Raw genomic sequence first — 17557 nt, 5'->3', positions numbered from 1 at the left:
GAACAAGAACTTAAAGGAAAACTAGGGGTCTGTAAACTTAGAGCCTAAGCATTGCAGTGCCAAGAGCGGTGGCCTGCAATAACGGCTGAGGTGTGCTGGGAAGTGGGTCAGGAGGCTCAGAGGAGGAGCTCCCCCTGAGCTGGGCAGGACAGTCTGAGGCCACAAGTCGCTCCTTCCTAGGTCCGGCTTTGGACTTGCACTTGAACAGCAAAGTGCAGGGTTCCAGGGCCGCAGCCTCAAAAGCTAGACATGTCAGTCATTTTTACCCCACACCACGGAAATCTAAAAGCTAGGCTTTTCCATTTCTTTTTTCTGGAATAATCTTTCAAAATAGCAAGGGGAAATGAACTTCCAACAAGATGATGGTTGTATGCACAAACGGTCTTTGCTAGAACAAGGGCAGATGGAGGGTAATCCGGTCCATGGATGCGAGGAGGAGGAGGAGCAGGAGGAGGAAGAGGAGGAGGAGGAGGAGGAGGAGGAGGAGAGTATCCAAGGCCATGTGTAGTGGCATCGAATGCAGTTAATGAGATGCTTTAAAAGGAGTCATCTACTCCCACTGTGAACGCCATTTTGGAGCTGAGAAAGGTGAAGGTGGGAGGAGGAGTGTTCGTTCCCAGGAGCCCGGTGGCATTAGGTAACTGACAGGCCTGGCTCCCAGCTCCCTCCGCAACTCCCCCTTTGAGCCTGCTGACCCACTTCCTGGTGGACTGTGGTTACCCGGCCAGCTACAAAGGCTTTTTTATTTTGTTCTAAGCACTGAGACCTAAGAATCAGTCAGTGGAACAAAGCCCAGGCAGAGATCCTAGGCTAGCTCTCCAGCTGCCCAGAGCCAGGAACCTTGTCTTTGGTCTCTGAGTCCCACGTGCGCCCTCTCTCACCACTCAGGTGGGGCTGCCTGAGCTATAGGTGACATATTTTTAGCCACCGCTGACTGCTGACTTCTGGGCCTCTGTACTTTCCACCCATGAAATCTCCTGAAAATCCCTTATGAGTATCCCATTCCCCAGAGTTGGGGACTTGGCAGCACCCCACACTTGCCAGCTTCTCCCAGCACCTTCCAGAGCCAGGCTGATGAAAGCAGCACAGCCTCAGATAGGGAAACGCCAAGGGACAGGTGACAACAGCAGAGAGCCTTCCTCCCCGTGGTGTGTCTAGCACCTTGATGTCTAGCTCACAGCAGATACACTCAAGTTAACTGAAGGCATCGTGTCCCTTAGTCAGGGGTGGTGACAGAACTCACACAGGTCATGCATCCTGGCACACTCACTACTGGACTCTTCCATTTCTCTAAACACACCACTGCAGGTTTCTGAAGAGGCGCTGTGGAGGCCTGGCCGCTGACACAAACCTTCCATAGACGTGCTCATGCCCAGCCCAGCTCTCCCGCTCGAAGCATTTGAGCGTATTTGTCTGACCCATGATGGCCTTGGATTAGTCTCAAGGGCAGTCTCGGCTTGGTACCAACATTTTTCCCCTGCCACTGCACGTCTGAAATTTTAACACCAGTCAGTTAGAACATTTGATTTGTTTGACAACAATGTATTCTGCAGATACCTCTCTGCGAATACTGTTGCACTGGAAGCCATGATAAAGAGAAAGGGAAGAAGCTTTAAGACAAATGGATATAGAGAAATGTTAAACCCAAGACCTTGGCAGTATTTGCAGCACAGTGCTGACTTCCACAAATAGAACATTTATTTTTAGTAGAATAGCAATAATTCTTTATTTCAAAGAGAACACACACACAGACATAGACACACAGAGATACATACACAGACACTCACACACTCACACAGACATACACACCACACAGATACACACACACACACACACACACACACACACACACACAACCTCACTGAGGAGACAAAATGAGCATCTTAGAGAGGAGGACTCCACACAGTGGGAAAGACACATCTTGGGCATTAAACAGTGACCATGGGAGGGCGCAGGTGGTGTGTGTGGGGGGGGGGGCATTGGGGTGCCAAGAGGTGAGAGGATGCAGATGCTCTGTACCCCAGAGCATCTAAACTGCATTATGGAGTTTAAGGTTTCATTTTAAGGACAGGAGGTGGATCCCATGTTGACAGCTGTGGGGGAGGAAGGGCAGGCTAGCTCAGGGTGAGCGAGGCTAAGGGCGTGGAAGGTGGGAGTAAGAGCTGAGCGAGTCGGGAGATGGCGGCAGCATTCACCCAGGAAGGTGCCCGAAAGGCCGGCCAGGGAGACTCTCCTGTGAGGATGGAAGGGCTGGGGACAGAGCTCAGTCCTGACAGAGGACTGTCACCAAGGCCAAGGCCTTTCAGCTACTGAAACACCATCACGGCGAGTCAGCAGATAGGCCCTTGTATCTGGGCAATGGCTGGCTAAAACTTGAAATCTGGTGATTTTGGAATGTACTCCCACCCCTACCCCACGGTAAGGCATGCAAATTGAAGTGAGAAACCTTTTTTTACCCACCAAGTTAACAAAAGTGGAAGATGTGATAATATACAATTTTAGTAAGGCTAGAAAAATGGTCACTGCCGTCTACTGTAAAGTGGATGTAACACCATGTTTTAGGGGTAATTTGTTATATTATTACATTTCTAAATATACATTACCTTTGACTCAATAATTTATGCCAGCATATTCAGTTTATGAAACTAAGGGCATATGTATATAAGTATATAATATATATAAATATATATTACATATAAATATATATATTTTCTGCATATATGGAATGTATATATATTCACTAAAGTTTAATAAACAACTCAAAATAATATAAATGTCTAAAGATAGTAAACTAATCAATGAAACATTATATGATACTATAATACAGTCCTTAAAAAATAGCTACATTTTTACTAAAAGTTAGCAAACTCCTGCCAAGGAGAAATGGCAACTTCCACAGTGCTGTGCATAGCAAGATCCCATTTGCTAAAGAAACCGTTAACAAGTAAAAGCTTCTGTTGCTTCCAAAAGGACTGTCTTATTATTTTGTTGATGAAGTTGACTTCTTTGTGAACAGTACCTGGGCCTGGAAAGGTGAGGTGTGCCATTAGATCCCCACTGTAATATAAAGCATATTGTAAAAATGCATTTTCAAAAATCAAAATAAATATAGATCAAGACATAACTGAGCCAGGTGTGGTGGCATATGTCCTGGCACGTGGGAAGCCAAAGCAAAGGGACTGAGCGAGTTCAAGGCAGCCAGGCTACATACAGAGTTCAAAGCCAACCTGAGCTATATGAGAAGTCCCTGTGTTCATGGCCCTCCTCCCTGAAAACAGACAAACCCTTTCCAAGAATAGGAAAAAAGGCCAGGGATCTGGCTCAGGGGGAGAGCCCTGCTTCCACGCAGGAGGCTCTGGGTTCAACTGCCGGGAGCAGAAGGAGACTATCCACACTAATTGGAACGTCTCTTTCCATCTGTCCGTCTGTCCACTTTTCTTTTCACAGCCACTGTGCACGCTAAGCGTACTTGATGGCTGATCCATTTCCCCAACCTGTCACATCTTTTAAAAAATCTGAGGTCCAATAAGAAAAAAAAAAAAAGAAAGAAAGAAAGTAAAAAGAGCACCAATTGAAATCCTGAAAACCAGTAACAGATACAGCCAATTAAAATACTCTCCGTTTGGGGGAAAAGAGTGGAAACTGACATACCACCCTGTCCTGGAACACACGCACAATCACTGTTTTTGCAAGTGACTATCTCATTAAGCCAGAACCTTCAGTAATTTACATCTTTTGGTCAACAGTGGGCGGGGACCTGGAGCTGAATGCCCAACCCTTGGGAATCTAGGGAAAAGGCTGAGATATACCAGTGGCAGTTTCATGCTTATTATTTCAAAGAAACTGTAGGGTTTAACCTGACACCAACAAATAAAAGTTTTCCCTGCACAGAAGATCCACATGGTGGTTCTAATGAGCAGCAGCCACTTTATGTAACGCTTAAAAAAAAAAAAAAACTTCATTTACTTGGTGTCTAGACTGCAGAGCGCAGCTTCCGGACAACAGAGAGAGGCTTACCACCTTAAGCATTAAGATGCTTTCTATAAATATCTGAAGGAAACGTCCTTAATACATGCTACAAGCTCTGCGATGGCCGAAACATGAAGACTCTTAAGTTAAGAAGCCCTGTTGGCTGTTACAAATCAAAGTGATTTTATGTCTTGATTCCATTCGTTTTGCTGGTCAGGAAAAACTGATACCCAACAACTTGATGCCGAATGGCACATACTTAACAAACACACCTACGCAGGTGGAGCTAGCTGTCCCAACACACACACACTAAAGTCTTCTTTTCTCCTGCTTCTCTGCACACCCTTGGGTCAGCCTGCCAATACCTCTGCCAGAAAGGAACGTGCCTGCCTCTTGCAATGCCCACACTGCGCTCCTTTAACTACCATGAGGGAGGAACACCAAATGACCAAGACTGCAAATCCCTAAATAAGTGTCAGTCCTGTACAAATGCCTGGAGACTCTTGTAAAATCAAAGGACTTCACAAATCCACCCTTCCCCAGCCCGCCCTCTTTGGCTGCCGGAGGCCTTCTCTCTTAAGTACTAAACTGTGTTCTAGGTAAGGGATCTGCTGGGTTTGGTTACCACCTGTCTGGCTCCTGTTACACAGGCCCACGGAGCCTGAAATCTCACCCAGTGCTTGCCTAGCACATCTTAACTCTAATGTAAACATGGACTTCTACTCATCCCAGAGCGACTTAACCAAGATTACAAATCTTAGAAGCCAGTTCTCAAGGATCATCCTCCTGAGAACTTGGGCCAACACCCCATAAGGGGCACATTTTCCTGTGCCTGCATCCTCAATTCCCCAGTTAAGTACAGAAGTCTCAGGCATGGAGCAAATGCCTCCCTGAAGGCCAGCAGGTAGTACAGCCGCATGCTCTAGACCACACTGGGCTGACCTACTTCTGGAGGCACCAGGCTGCTTACCCGTCCAGAAACTTCCCAGCCAGCCTATCAAGAGACTGTAAGCTGAGTCTATCCTTTCACTGTCTGAGCTCCTCTCAGCTAGGTCGTAAACTACATCCGACCAGAGGGAAGGCACAGGATCCACTTGTTTGAACATGCCACGGCGCTGTCTCTCATTTTCTGTCTTATCGTACAGCTGCCGGGCTGTTTGGCATGTGCCCACCGTCTCTCTGGGTGCTGGGTTCCTATCAAGCCATGGCCCTGCCCACTCAGGGCATGCAGTCTCCTGGGGCCAGCAGACAGTCAACAAAGGAGTTAAATTTAAAATCTTGACTATGTCAACAGGGACACAGCACCACAAAGCCAGGCTGGGCAAAGTGGGAAAGCCTCCCACAGGAAGGGACAATGGGCTAAGATTTCAACAATGAAGCCACCTTAGGTATCTAGGGAGAGTGAAGGCAGAGGGACTGCGAAAAGCATGGACCCCCAGAAGGAGGCAGTGTTCCAAGTCTGATGAAATGAAGGAAGCCAGTGGAAGGGCTGGGGTGAGCCAGGATGGACCTGAGATACCTCTGTGTGGTGGTGCTAACTCTGCCACACAGGGACAGCTGACGGAATGCTGTAGATTCACTTGGTCTTTATTTCAGTGAAAAACTTCAGAAAGTTTTTGGACTTAGTAGAATTCTTTTTGTTTTTCTGGAGGGAGGAAGCTAAGCTTAGGTTTACATTTAAATGGCCACCCCGGCATATAATGCGGTAAAAACACTCCGGAAGGGCAAGAGTGGGATACAGGATACACAAGGGGCTGGTCTGCAGGTCTATGAGAGAAAGTGGGGCTGAGCGTGGTGGCACACCTGTGAGTTCGAGGCCAGCCTGGTCTACAAAGTGAGTCCAGGGCAGCCAGGGTTACACAGGGAAACCCTGTCTTGGAAACACACACATACACACATACACACACACACACACACACACACACACACACACACACACGAACGGACAGACACACAGACACAGACAGACAGACAATGAATGAGAATATGGATGTCGGGAGAGGGGGCAGGTGCCAAGGAGGATTCCTAGGTCCTATTTCTGCACTTAGTGAGCAGGAGCAGGTTAGCACAGGTTTAGGAAAGGAAGAATTGGTTCTGGTGCAGCCTGCAGTCCAGGGATGCCACGACTAGGAAAGCGAACTCCAGGGTTACTCTGAACGGGCAATGTAAGGAGGCAGAGCAGAGAAGGCTGAGGACCAACCACCCTGAGGACTTAACCTAATGTCCCAAAGGACGAAGACAATCTTCAAGGAAGAACTGCTGACGTCGCAGACAAAGGTGTGTACCCTCTACTCGAGTCAGCAGACACTCTGGATACCAGAGTTCACTTTCTCAATGCCTGACAGCTTGTACATGGCTCCAGTTATTTTACAATTACAATTAAGTTACTGAGCTATGCTAATTAGTATAGCTTTTAAGTCGTATGTCAAGATTTTCAACGACTGCTTACTAAATAACAACAAGCTGCTGCTCAACACCAAGCGATGCACAGAACACAAAACTTCATGCTGGGAACCACAGCGCCTGATCTGATACTTAGTATTCAGGATGCTGCCAGCCCCGTTTTGATAGGTGACTTGATAACATATCAGTCAGCAATGACTTGAGCAGTGCAGAAAGCAAAGCTCCCATCTATAGAGTCTAGTGTCTACCTGCTCCTGTATCGTGCCATGCGGCTCCAGAGGTTTCAAGAGGTCCAACCAACGGCCACAGTAAGAGTTCCCTGCTGACAGCCATGCACTTGAAATGCACACCTGATTAAGGCTGAAACACTCTGCCTAGCATCCTATAACGTCTCAGTCTATAATATCAAAGCATCAAGCCAAACACTCGGACGCTGACAGTACAGAACACCCCCTCTGTACGAAACATACCCGAATGAACTGGGGTGCCCCACAGAGCAGAGACAAGGCTATCATAATCATCCTACGCCCTGGAGCACATCTTGCATCTCCTTGTGTTGTTTTCCTAACTAGCAGGAACTGCTTTTACTAATAATAAGGATTGGGTTTTTTAAACCAGTGTTGGCAGATATTGAATTTCCTGCTCCCATACCCTTATTTTAATTTTCTCTTTGAGCAGGAAAAAAAAAAAAAAATCATGCCTGAACTTGCAGCTTCATCTACATCCCTCTTAATAAGGACAGGCAGAAAGAGCGTGAGACAAATCTGCATCTGTTTACTAAGGCTGCGACCCACACCCAGCATGCCAGTTCTGAGAGAAGAGCAAGAAGGCAGAAGAAAGGAGCAAAATCCAAGCAAGCCACAAGCAGGCGAGGGCAAGCCCACCTTTCCTAGCCACTGACTTAGGAGGCAGTCAGCAATTGGCCACAGTGAGCTAGGAAGGTGTGGCTGTATTCACCTAATAGTTCAGAGCACTGACTCTAGTTGTGTGGGTCACGAAACATGTTCGCTCTACCATCCACCAACTGAAACCGTGGCTCCGTACCAGTGACCTTTTTTAATCCACTGGACCACTGTCTCGCAAAGTTCATCTACACTGAATGAATGAAAAAATCTAAGAGCGAGAACACTATTCCAGCCTCTTTGTCTCTTTTTCACTTACGATTTAATACCGCACAAATTGAGGAGACTTTCAATATTAACAATTTATCCTCTTGGCCCAAGGCATGGAGGGTGGGGGCTGCTGGAGGGTGCAAATAGTACTTTCTTGTAAAATACCTGTGCCCACACAAGGCTGGGCTACAGAGATGTGTCATATCTGTGCAAGCAGGGTAGAGTCCAAGGCAGTCCTCTCATGACTCCAACAGAGGAACTCCCTTTTTAAAGCTCATAAATTAATTTAATAATTAACTAGAAAACAAAAATAGAAACAGGAAAAAACTAATGAGAGGAACTGGGCAATAGAGGGGGTTGAATCTCATCTCCCGTCTGCTAGCTGAGTGATCATGGGGTTTTTATATCTCCAATTAATTCTTACCTCCCCACACAGGAACTATCACGCCGGAGAGGGCTGCAGCGGCAAGAAGACAGAGCTGAGCTATAGAACCTGTCTGCCACAGAGAAGGCAGGAAATGTGAGTATATTAAAGGCATATGCATCTATCTACAAACCCAACAAGTGTGTTTGAAGGCACAGGTTAAAATCCTTGTGTTTAGCGAACTGAAGACTACGAGACTAACTTCCTGCTTCCTGTGAGTCATTCACTTTAATTTTGGTCCTGACTTCTTTCATGATTAGGAATGTTCTCAAGTTATTTCCTAAAGACAGCATTGTTATTCTTGATATTGCTTATTTCAGCAACCAAACCCAAGGCCTTGCTCATGCCAGCGCAGGCATCCTTCTACCTCTGAGCTAGACGGGTTCCTTTTACGGTCTTAAGCAACGCTAACCTTTAACGAAAGATTTTTACAAAGAGGCCAGGACCAAGGCAGACAACCAAGTGTTAAGGAAATGACACACGTGATTCCAACAAAGTACCCTCCCGTGAAAAGTGCACAGACACAGGGCCAGGAGTGTCCTCCATGGACCAAGATTTTCCCATGCCATGTTTTCCACTTCCTTCAACAGAGACTATCCCTGGGCCCACGAAAGCACACAAAGCACCGGATGCAAGGATGCCCCTCTCTTTCCTCAGGATAACCCAATCCCCTGACTACTTGTACCTCATCGCTTCTTCCTTTAGAATTGGCCAACAGGGTCAAGGACAGGACAGGACAGGGCAGGGCAGGGCAGGGTAGCAGGCGCCTTGGCAAACTGCAGCTGGTTTGTTTTTTGCCCTTGTCAAAAGTAATGGGAGACCCCCCCCCTTTCTCTGCACATGTTCAAATCCTCAGGCCCACAGGCCAGGGACCATTTCCAAAGCATGCAACACATCATGCATGAAGTAATACAGAAGTTAAGTCTCAATCAGCGGCGCTCCTTCCCGTTTGTCCTATGTAACAAAATGGAGCCATTATAGTGTATTGGAAATCATATATTAAGGAATGTTGGTTAACCAGTCACTCTTGCCAAGATCAGATATGAAGGGAAAACAAAACCTGGCAACCACTCTAGCTCTGATATTTCTCTTCCAGAATCTTTTTTAATAAGGTTAATCTTTTAAGAATACAGTAATTTCATTACCTGGTTTAAAAAAAAAAAAACCTGGAGAGAATTCCTCAGTACAAAACCTTAGGAATTCAGGCAGGGCTAACCGTCCACTCGAAGTTGGAAAGCACTTATTTTTAGGCTTATTATTAATGTTTTTATACTCTCCTCTAGCAAAGGGTCAGTCAGTTATATTTTTAGCCTAATAGCCTCTAAAAGGAAGCAAAACTGAGGCCTACGAGGGAGCAAATGCAGCTTGTGAAATACCTTTAGTTTTAAACAAGGCCCGCGTTAACAGGCCCAGCCTATCTTGTACTTTCACAGAGCAGCAAATTGATAGTTTGGTTGAAGCTACAAAAATAGGATGGAGTAATTATATCTGCCAGACTCACAATAGCCTGTTCAATGGAGAGTAACACTGTAATTTTTCTTCAAAGACAGTAAATAGGAAGGAAAAGCCCCTATTCTGTAGCCTAAGGAAAGATCCCAAACCCTTGGGCGCCACTTACAGGCACAAACTTTCATCAACTCCATTTATTTCTCTGAAGGAGAGACTGTATGCCCCCCAGACAGACAATATTTGACTTTAATGAAACTTCCCATAAACCATCTCCTATAAATGTCTATTTTGTAAACTTTCAGTTTCTACCCTCAAAGTTTAGAAACTGGATTTAAAAAAAAAAAAAAAAAACCCGCAAAATGATTCAATAGGTCCTTGGGCACACAGAAAGAATCTTTGGCTCTACTACCACTAAAAACCAACCTGCGAAGCAACAGTATTATATTTTCCTCTTCAAATAATGAATGAAGAGCTACTTGGAAAAAGACGAACGCATTGTTCAATTGCGATTTTATATGACTGCTTTATAATTATTTCCTCAAGACTTTAAATGATAAAATCATAAAACATCCTAACGGGAAACACAAAACACATGACAACAGTTCTGTATACCTCTTCTTCATGATATGAGCTTTATACCAGCAGACTTGAAATGAATTTCAAACCAGTGCTACAATGCTGGGGGGAGGGGTTACTATTCTTTCAGAAGGGTAGAGAATCCATTATTTTACTGCAAATGAGGCTTTCACAGTTTTTATTTTTAAAGGCTGCCTGTGCAATTATAAGCCACTCCTGGGGCGGGGGGCAGGCCAAGCTCGTATAATTCAGTTACTCAATTCTACCCACCTTTACCTTGGTTCTCTGATTTCATGTCTAGAGGCCACACTGACATTTTATTTATCACTTTTGCAGTTGTTGTCCCGATGCTACACTCATAAGCCATTATATTAAGTATAATGCTGAATTGTGGCAAACTGTATTATCACGTAGGAAAAAAAAAAAAAGTAGGTCTTACAGAACTAGATAAAATGAATTCCTCAAAGTTGGAGTCAGTGTTTTTCCTTTCGTCGGCAGCTGATCTGTAGTAAAAGCTGCCATCTAAGAATTATTATGGTGAGGTTTTAAGCTAATCTGCACAGAAACAGGAAACCCCAGAGGAAGATACGTGTGCAAGTGCAGCACTGAAAACTCGAGCAGAGCAGCGACGACCTCCCTTCTCACACTGCCAGAGAACAGGGCTCTGGATACTTTTTACTGCTGGGAGTGGGGGTGGGGGAGGGCAAACGACCTCCAAGTAATAAACGGACCGTGATTTTAAACAATCCAGTGCACAAAAAAGGGTCAAATTACTTTAGATAACTAACCGAAACCAAGCATTCCTACTGTCAGATTCGACACACAATAAAACATTCTCCACCCACAGCAAACGTCAAGAAATTCTACCCGGCCACCGGGCGACTATCACGAAAACATATCCAGCAACTTGACACATCCACCCAGATTTTATGCTTTTGCATATTTTAATCAGAACCTTTTTTTTTAAAGTATCATATACTTAAAAGAATTTCCTTTAACACAATAATCTCCAGTAGCTAAAAAAGGGCGAGGCCAAAAGAGCCGTTGGTGTAAACTATCTTACGCACATCCTACTTCTAGTGCACCGGAAGACCCCAGCGAGCGAAGCCTGCAGCCCCGCACCGTCCCTGTCCCCGCCACGCAGCGGGGCTGCGGGGCACAGTCCCCACGGCTTTGAAACTGAATGGCTGACACATCCGGTCCTGGACCCTACGGCATTCCGCCAAATGCGAACTTCAAAGGCAGATTCAAACTCCCAGCACCAAGCGCTCTTGCCTCAAGAGGTGCAGTAGGAATATCCCAGAGACAACGCAGTGCGGGGAGCCCAAAGTCCCCGCAGTCCGGCCGCCCCACCAGCCCGCAGCGTCCGCCTGAGTCGCTTTGACAGGCGTCTTCCCCCAGCCCCCCCGCAGCCCGCGGAATCCCCCGGCCGCCGCCCGGGGCGCGCCGCCTGAGCCCTGCCCGGTACCTGCCCGCGGGCGCGCGTCCCCGTGGGACCGAGTGGCTCTTCCCTGTCACAGCTCGCAGACCCACCGCCGTCAACCTTCGCTCTCCGTGCCCCCCACCCCCATTCGCAGCGCGCCGTGGGGCTCTCAAGACCCGGCCCCGGGAGCCGCGCACCTTCGCGGCTTGCATGCCTGTCACATGTCCGCAAACAATAACAAACTCTCCCGCACGTTCCCATCCCGTCCCCATGCCGTGCCCGGGGGGGGGGCCGCCCGACCTTTAGGGCTCCGAGGGGCGCGGGAGCACCCACGATCGGAACCTCGGGAGCCGCGCGCTGTGCTCGCTTCATTCATTGCCCGCCCGGCCCGGCCCCAGCCGCTCACCCGGAGGGGGCCGCTGCAGCCGGCGACTCGGCCCCCGCCGGGCTCCGGGCGCCGCTGTCCCGCGCGGCCGCCAGCTCCGCGGAGTGGGTGCCGCAGCGACTCGCCGCTCCCGGGGGTGGCGGTCCCGCCGCGGGCTGGAAGCCGCTCGTTCCTGCCGCCGCCGCGTCGGCGGGCTCCGGCGACGGGGAAGTAGATGGGCAGGGCGGCGAGGCGGCGAGGAAGAGCGGCGGCTCCGGCAGCTGGTCCAGCTCCACGCTCCGCACTTTGCGCAGCTGCCGCCGCCGCCAGTCCGCGCGCTCCCGGCCCGCGCTGCCTGACTCCCGCAGCAGCCCCGCGCCCGCCGCGGGCGCGCCGCTTCCCTGGAGAGCTCCGCCGCCTCCGCCCGCCTCGGGGCTCGCCGCCCCGGCGCCCGGGAATCCCGACGACGAGGCGCGATCGCTCGCCGCCGCCGCCGCCGCCGCCATTTTCTCTCGCGGGCTACATTCGCTCGTGCCTGCGGGGGAGGGAGGGGGCGGGGAGAGCGCGGGGGGCGGGCGGAGCGGCGGGCGCGCGCGCTCTGCGCCGAGTGCGCGGGAGCGAGCGAGGCCGAGCCGCCCGGCCCGGGAGCGCGGAGCGGCGGGCGCGCGGCGCAGGTGGGAGGGCAGGGGCTGTGCGGGGGGTGCCGCACGGGGCGCTGTGGGCTGGCACCCCCCGGGGCGGCCAGGTAGTGCGGAGTGGGGCCGCGGCTCGGCCGGAGCTCGCTCACCCTGGAGCGAGCAGTAAGTGGGGCTGGAGTCGGTGGTGCAGGAAGGGGGCGCAAGCCGGAGGACTCTCACAGCCTGTCACTTCACGCGCTTAGTAGCGGGAGCTGGGGTGGGGGGTCCGCCCCCCTGCCCCCGCGCACACCGAACGGGTTCGGCCGGCGCCCGACGCGCAGGTGGCGCCCAGGACTATCGCCTGCGGCCCACGGAAGGCTGGCGTTCACCGGAGGGACGCGAAGTCTTCTCTTAGGAAAGCAGACCTCTTGTCCCGCCCTCGTGCCACAAATAACACTACTTAAGATTTCCTGTACTACCTTGTGCACATCTGAAGCCGCTGGCTTGGGACACCCTTCCCCCTCCCACCGGCTACGCAGAAGAGACCAACCCGGGTCTCGGCCAGAGTTTTCTTGGAGAGGCAGGCTCTGGCCGAAAGTGGGAGAGCACGACTGGGGAAGGAGCCAGCGCCGTGCCAGGAAGCGCTGGATCCTGCCGCCTTCCCCCAGGTCTCTCCCCACCCCCTGCAGATGCTCCCAGCTGCACGTCCGTCTTCCTGGCAGTCAGTCAGGTGACAGGCCGGGTTCCCGGGTTCCCGGGTCCCCCACCCCCGCCGCTCCCAGGTTCTCCTATATGGCGTCCCCTCGCCTTTCCCCTGCCTGAGTCTCTTTCCAGAGAGGGTGCTGGGGATAGAAAAGCAGTTAGGTACATATTAGTGATTTCCAACCCCCGCAGCCCCCTCGACCCATTTTCAACAGGATAGAGAAGCCCTGTCCCCTGTAGCTCACTCGCCTCCACTCCTACTTTTCCTCTAGCTACTTTGTCTCGAATAGCCAATCTCTCCGAACCAGGATCTCCGGATTTATTTTGTGAAACATTAAGACATGAGGCGTGGGGGAGGGGCAAGAAGGGTTTCCTCTCGCAGAGAAGGAGAGCGTTCCTGCATGTAGACAAAAGCCTGCACTATCTAGAAAATAATTCATGTTATTAACGTCTCCAAAATAGATCAAATGAAGACCTCCCCTCAGGTGCATAATGTCAGCCAGAGAGCAAGGTGATAAAAAGGGGATTTTTAAATAACCCTGACTTCGGCTTAAGCTCAGTGTTTTGCACAGTGCCCTAACATCTGGTATACTATAGCTTTCGATGGCTACATTAAAAGGTACACGTTTTGAACGTTTAGATTAGTCGTTCAAGATCCAGGTCTACATTTAGGCTATAATTATATGCTCCTTTAATGGTAGACAAGCATAACATCCAAACCAAAATAGTAGTTATTTCCCAGGTCTTCCTAGATTGCCACACCCACCAAATCCTAAATTGAAAAGGATTAGCTTTCCCAGTTTCTGCTGAGATAAAAAAAATAAAATAAAATAAACTTTAAATTGGCACACTCATAGTGCGGTACCTGTGAGTGAGAAGAGGCAGGGCAGGCTCTTAGCCTTAGTTTCGATCTTTGGGCCAGTTTTGGAAGTTTGGCCTGAACATAGCAAAGTAAAAAAAAAAAAAAAAAAAAAAAAGTGGGATTTCAGCAAAAGGTGACGTTTGCCTCTCTGTACAGTGGTTGAACTGCTTGAAAACGGGAGCATCAGGTGAAGCACCGTTGACTTCTCACAGGTCTCTGGTCTACATACCACATTAAGTCTGTGGAGAACTTTAAATGCTACCTCTCTCCGCCTTTTCTGCTGGTTTGAATCCCATTTCCTGTCCTCTTTTATAGACATATTCTGCTGTCACTGTGCCCCCTACACATAGACACACGGTTTTCTTTCCGAGATAAATAATAAAAGGACTAAGGAAGTGTGCTCTCTGCTATATGCGTTAAAGTCCTCTCTGAAAGCAGTTAACTGGGTAGGTTCCTACCCAACTTAGTGAGTCTTAAGGAGGATTAAGTGGGCCCCTCACTCCCTCATCTCCACCTTGGTCTTTGGGCTGCAGAAACATTTGTCAAATAGCAGGCCTTAATTTGCCTTCATTTGATTCCATTTTTCCCCTCAGCTATGACTTCCATTCTCACTTGGACTTGAACTTAGTGACTTCCGGAACACTGTGGCAGTTTCGGTAACTTTTACCAAAGAGCTTTTCAGGTCACGGCTCCCACAGAGCGCTGCCAGGAATGGCCTAAGTCACAGTTGACTGCTACATCAAGTTCACTTGGAGGATATAAACAGCAGGCGTTTCCTCATTGCGCATAAATATCACGATGTGAAAAAGAAAAGGTGTGTGCACTGGCAGGGTATTTCAGCTCGTATGCCATTCCGCTCGGATTTGCTCAGCGCCTCCGTTGCACACGCAGGGTGCTTTCTTCCTCTCAGGGGCATCGCTGATTGTTTTAACAATAAAATGTTTTAACCTACAAGTAATTGTATTAGTGGTTATTTGTCAGGCTGGCTGACGTACTTTCAGATGCATAGGTCTGTAAACGTGTTTTCATCATAGCTTTGTTTGTGAGATCCGTGGGGAAGGATGAGTGGCTGGAGAGACTGGAGAGCCAGCTCTGGATAAATGGGAGTGCTTGCTGCTTTTTCCAAAACACCTGGTCTTGGTTTCCAGGACCCCGTTCACAACCACTTGTAGCTCCTACTCTAGGAGACCTGATGCTCTCCCTGGCTCTCTTGGGCACCTGCGCACACAGCATACACACGCGCACGCCGTAAATAAAAAGAATTAAAAAAAAAAAAAAGAATGAAGCTATATCTTTTTTCTTTATGCTTCCGCCCCCCCTCCCCCCGCCCCAGACTGTATTACTCAGGTGATTCCATATGTTTTAAGTCATCTATGGGCATGGGTGACATTAAAGTAACAAATTTCCTAACTAGACATGACTAGTCCATCCAGTCGCACACTCTAGCTGTGACTGGTGTGGTGGTGTGCCACGCAACATGCCGAAGAGAGCCACAGCAGAGTAAATACCCGCGGCCTGTGTTAGCGTGGCCTTGTATGTACTTCTGTGCACACTAGGTGAGGTACAGGGCCCATGAGAACCCAGTGACTACACTTGTCAAACCCGGCTACACTTATTAGAACTGCTCTTGGGAAATTTAATAAGGTGTTGTTCAATCGACTATTAGATCAATAAGATGTGAGTAAGAGTGAAAATTGTTCCGATGAAAACTGAAACTAAGTGCTTCACAGAATGAGTGAGGTCAAGACACGGAGAGCGTTCTCTGTCAGTTCGGTTAAGGTTGTGATTGTCCAACAGGTGAGGTAGAGAGTGTTCCTGTTTAGACCAATCTACTTTGCAAGTGTCTATGCTTACTAGCTTTAATGACAATGCAACTTGCAGGCAGGGCGAACTGTGAGAAGGTCACATGGACGTATAAAGAGAGGTCCCGCTCCAACAACAACACCACAAGGCCCCACCACCAAATCCTAACCCCAAACCAGCAAGCTGATCAAAGCAAAGCCCTGTTATTTAAATGACAGTAAAATGACTAAGACACATGTAAGCATATGGCTTCCTTTGTGTAAGGAATAGCTAAAGACATTTCGTGCATTTACCTGCACTGTAATAAAGCCAGAGACTAGCTGGGCGTGGTGGCACAGGCCTTTAATCTCATCGCTCAGGAGGCAGAGGCAGGCTGATCACTGTGAGTTCGAGGCCAACCTGGTCTACAAAGCAAGTCCAGAACAGCCAAGGCTACACAGAGAAACCCTGTCTCAAAAAACCAAAACAAAACCCCCCAAAACCCAAAAATCCATAAACTAAATCTTATGATAGTGAAAACCAGTCAAATCAGGAAGTTTTAAATTTAAGAACAAAGGGGAAATTTATTGATTCCCAGACAGGGTCTCATTGGGTAGCCCAGACTATCCTGAAACTCAATATGCAGACTAGACTGGCCTCTGCCTCCTAAGTGCTGGGACTAAAGGTGTGGGCCACCATATTAGGCTGGAAATTTATTAAATATAATAATCCCTCATAGCAAAAATTCACCCTTTCTAACCTGCCCTGAGTCTTCAAATCGTTTGAATGAGCCATATTGGTTGTTGGTATAAGGTGATTTATTCGTTGGTTTTGTGAGACAGGGTGGGCTCAGATTTGTTTATCCTCCTGTCTTCCCCCTTCTAGGTGGCAAGAAGACAGGCACATGTCATCATGCCTTGTGGGTGCCTTTTTCTTTCTTTCTTTCTTTCTTTCTTGTTTTTCACAATTTGAGGCCAAAATGTATGCAATATTGGTATCCACTAGAAGAATAATGTTTAATAAACCATAATGTAAAACACATTCAAGCAACATAGACAATTTTAGTTTTCTATTAATTACACTTAAGAGTAAGTAAACAGTAAAATTAATTTCAACAATGTATTTTATACCCTAAATATGTAAGTGCAAGTTCTAATAGTACACAAAATCTTGCTAATGACATTTGTTTTCTTCTTAGCTTAAACTTTTTTATTTTATGAGCATTTTATACTTGTTTTTTTCTTTGTTTTTTGTTTTTCCAAGATAGGGTTTCTCTGTGTAGCCTTGGCTATCCTGGACTCACTTTGTAGACCAGGCTAGTCTCGAACTCACAGAGATCCGCCTGCCTCTGCCTCCTGAGTGCTGGGATTAAAGGCTTGCGCTACCATGTCCAGTGAGCATTTTATAGTTATAGAACATCTCAAAGAGCTTAATTCAGACTCCAGCCCTCTAGACCAGCGGTTCTCAACCTGCGGGGTGTGACCCCTTTCAGAAGGGTCACTTATCAGATTATGTACATCGGATACTTGCATTATGACTCATAACAGTAGCAAGACTACAGTTATGGAGTAGCAATGAAATAATTTTATGATGGGGTGGGGAACTGTATTAAAGGGTCACCACATTAGGTAGGCTGAGGACCACTGTAGATGCACATGAAGCTTGGGGCTGCTGTAAGTTTTGGAACCATCATATCTAACGCCAGTGAGTTTTACGGACTTCAGAATGCCGATTAAGGCATGCCGGTGTATGAGAAACATATCCACCTGTTCATGAGCAGAAAACAGGACGCAGCAGATGCGTTAGTAACACGTGCAGTCAGTGTGCCTTTCTCGACTGTCATTGTGATGCTGGTCTCTCTCCTCAGACTCTTT

General features: G+C 48.2%; 1 protein-coding gene across 1 annotated transcript in view; it reads right to left on the bottom strand.

Moving 5' to 3' along the window:
• Positions 1 to 17557, bottom strand: part of Map3k1 (mitogen-activated protein kinase kinase kinase 1) — a 78978-nt gene that overhangs the window by 51171 nt on the left and 10250 nt on the right. Inside the window, exons 2-3 of the mRNA XM_051172264.1 lie at positions 12648 to 12698; positions 11763 to 12508 (exon numbers count right to left, since the gene is read on the bottom strand). Coding sequence (XP_051028221.1) covers positions 11763 to 12508; positions 12648 to 12698 — 797 coding nt within the window. The remainder of the gene's footprint in view (positions 1 to 11762; positions 12509 to 12647; positions 12699 to 17557) is intronic.

This window comes from Acomys russatus, chromosome 30 (genome assembly GCF_903995435.1).
Source record: "Acomys russatus chromosome 30, mAcoRus1.1, whole genome shotgun sequence".
NCBI lineage: Eukaryota > Metazoa > Chordata > Mammalia > Rodentia > Muridae > Acomys > Acomys russatus.
Note: the sequence above shows the minus strand (reverse complement) of the source record. Positions and strands in the feature narration are given on the sequence as shown.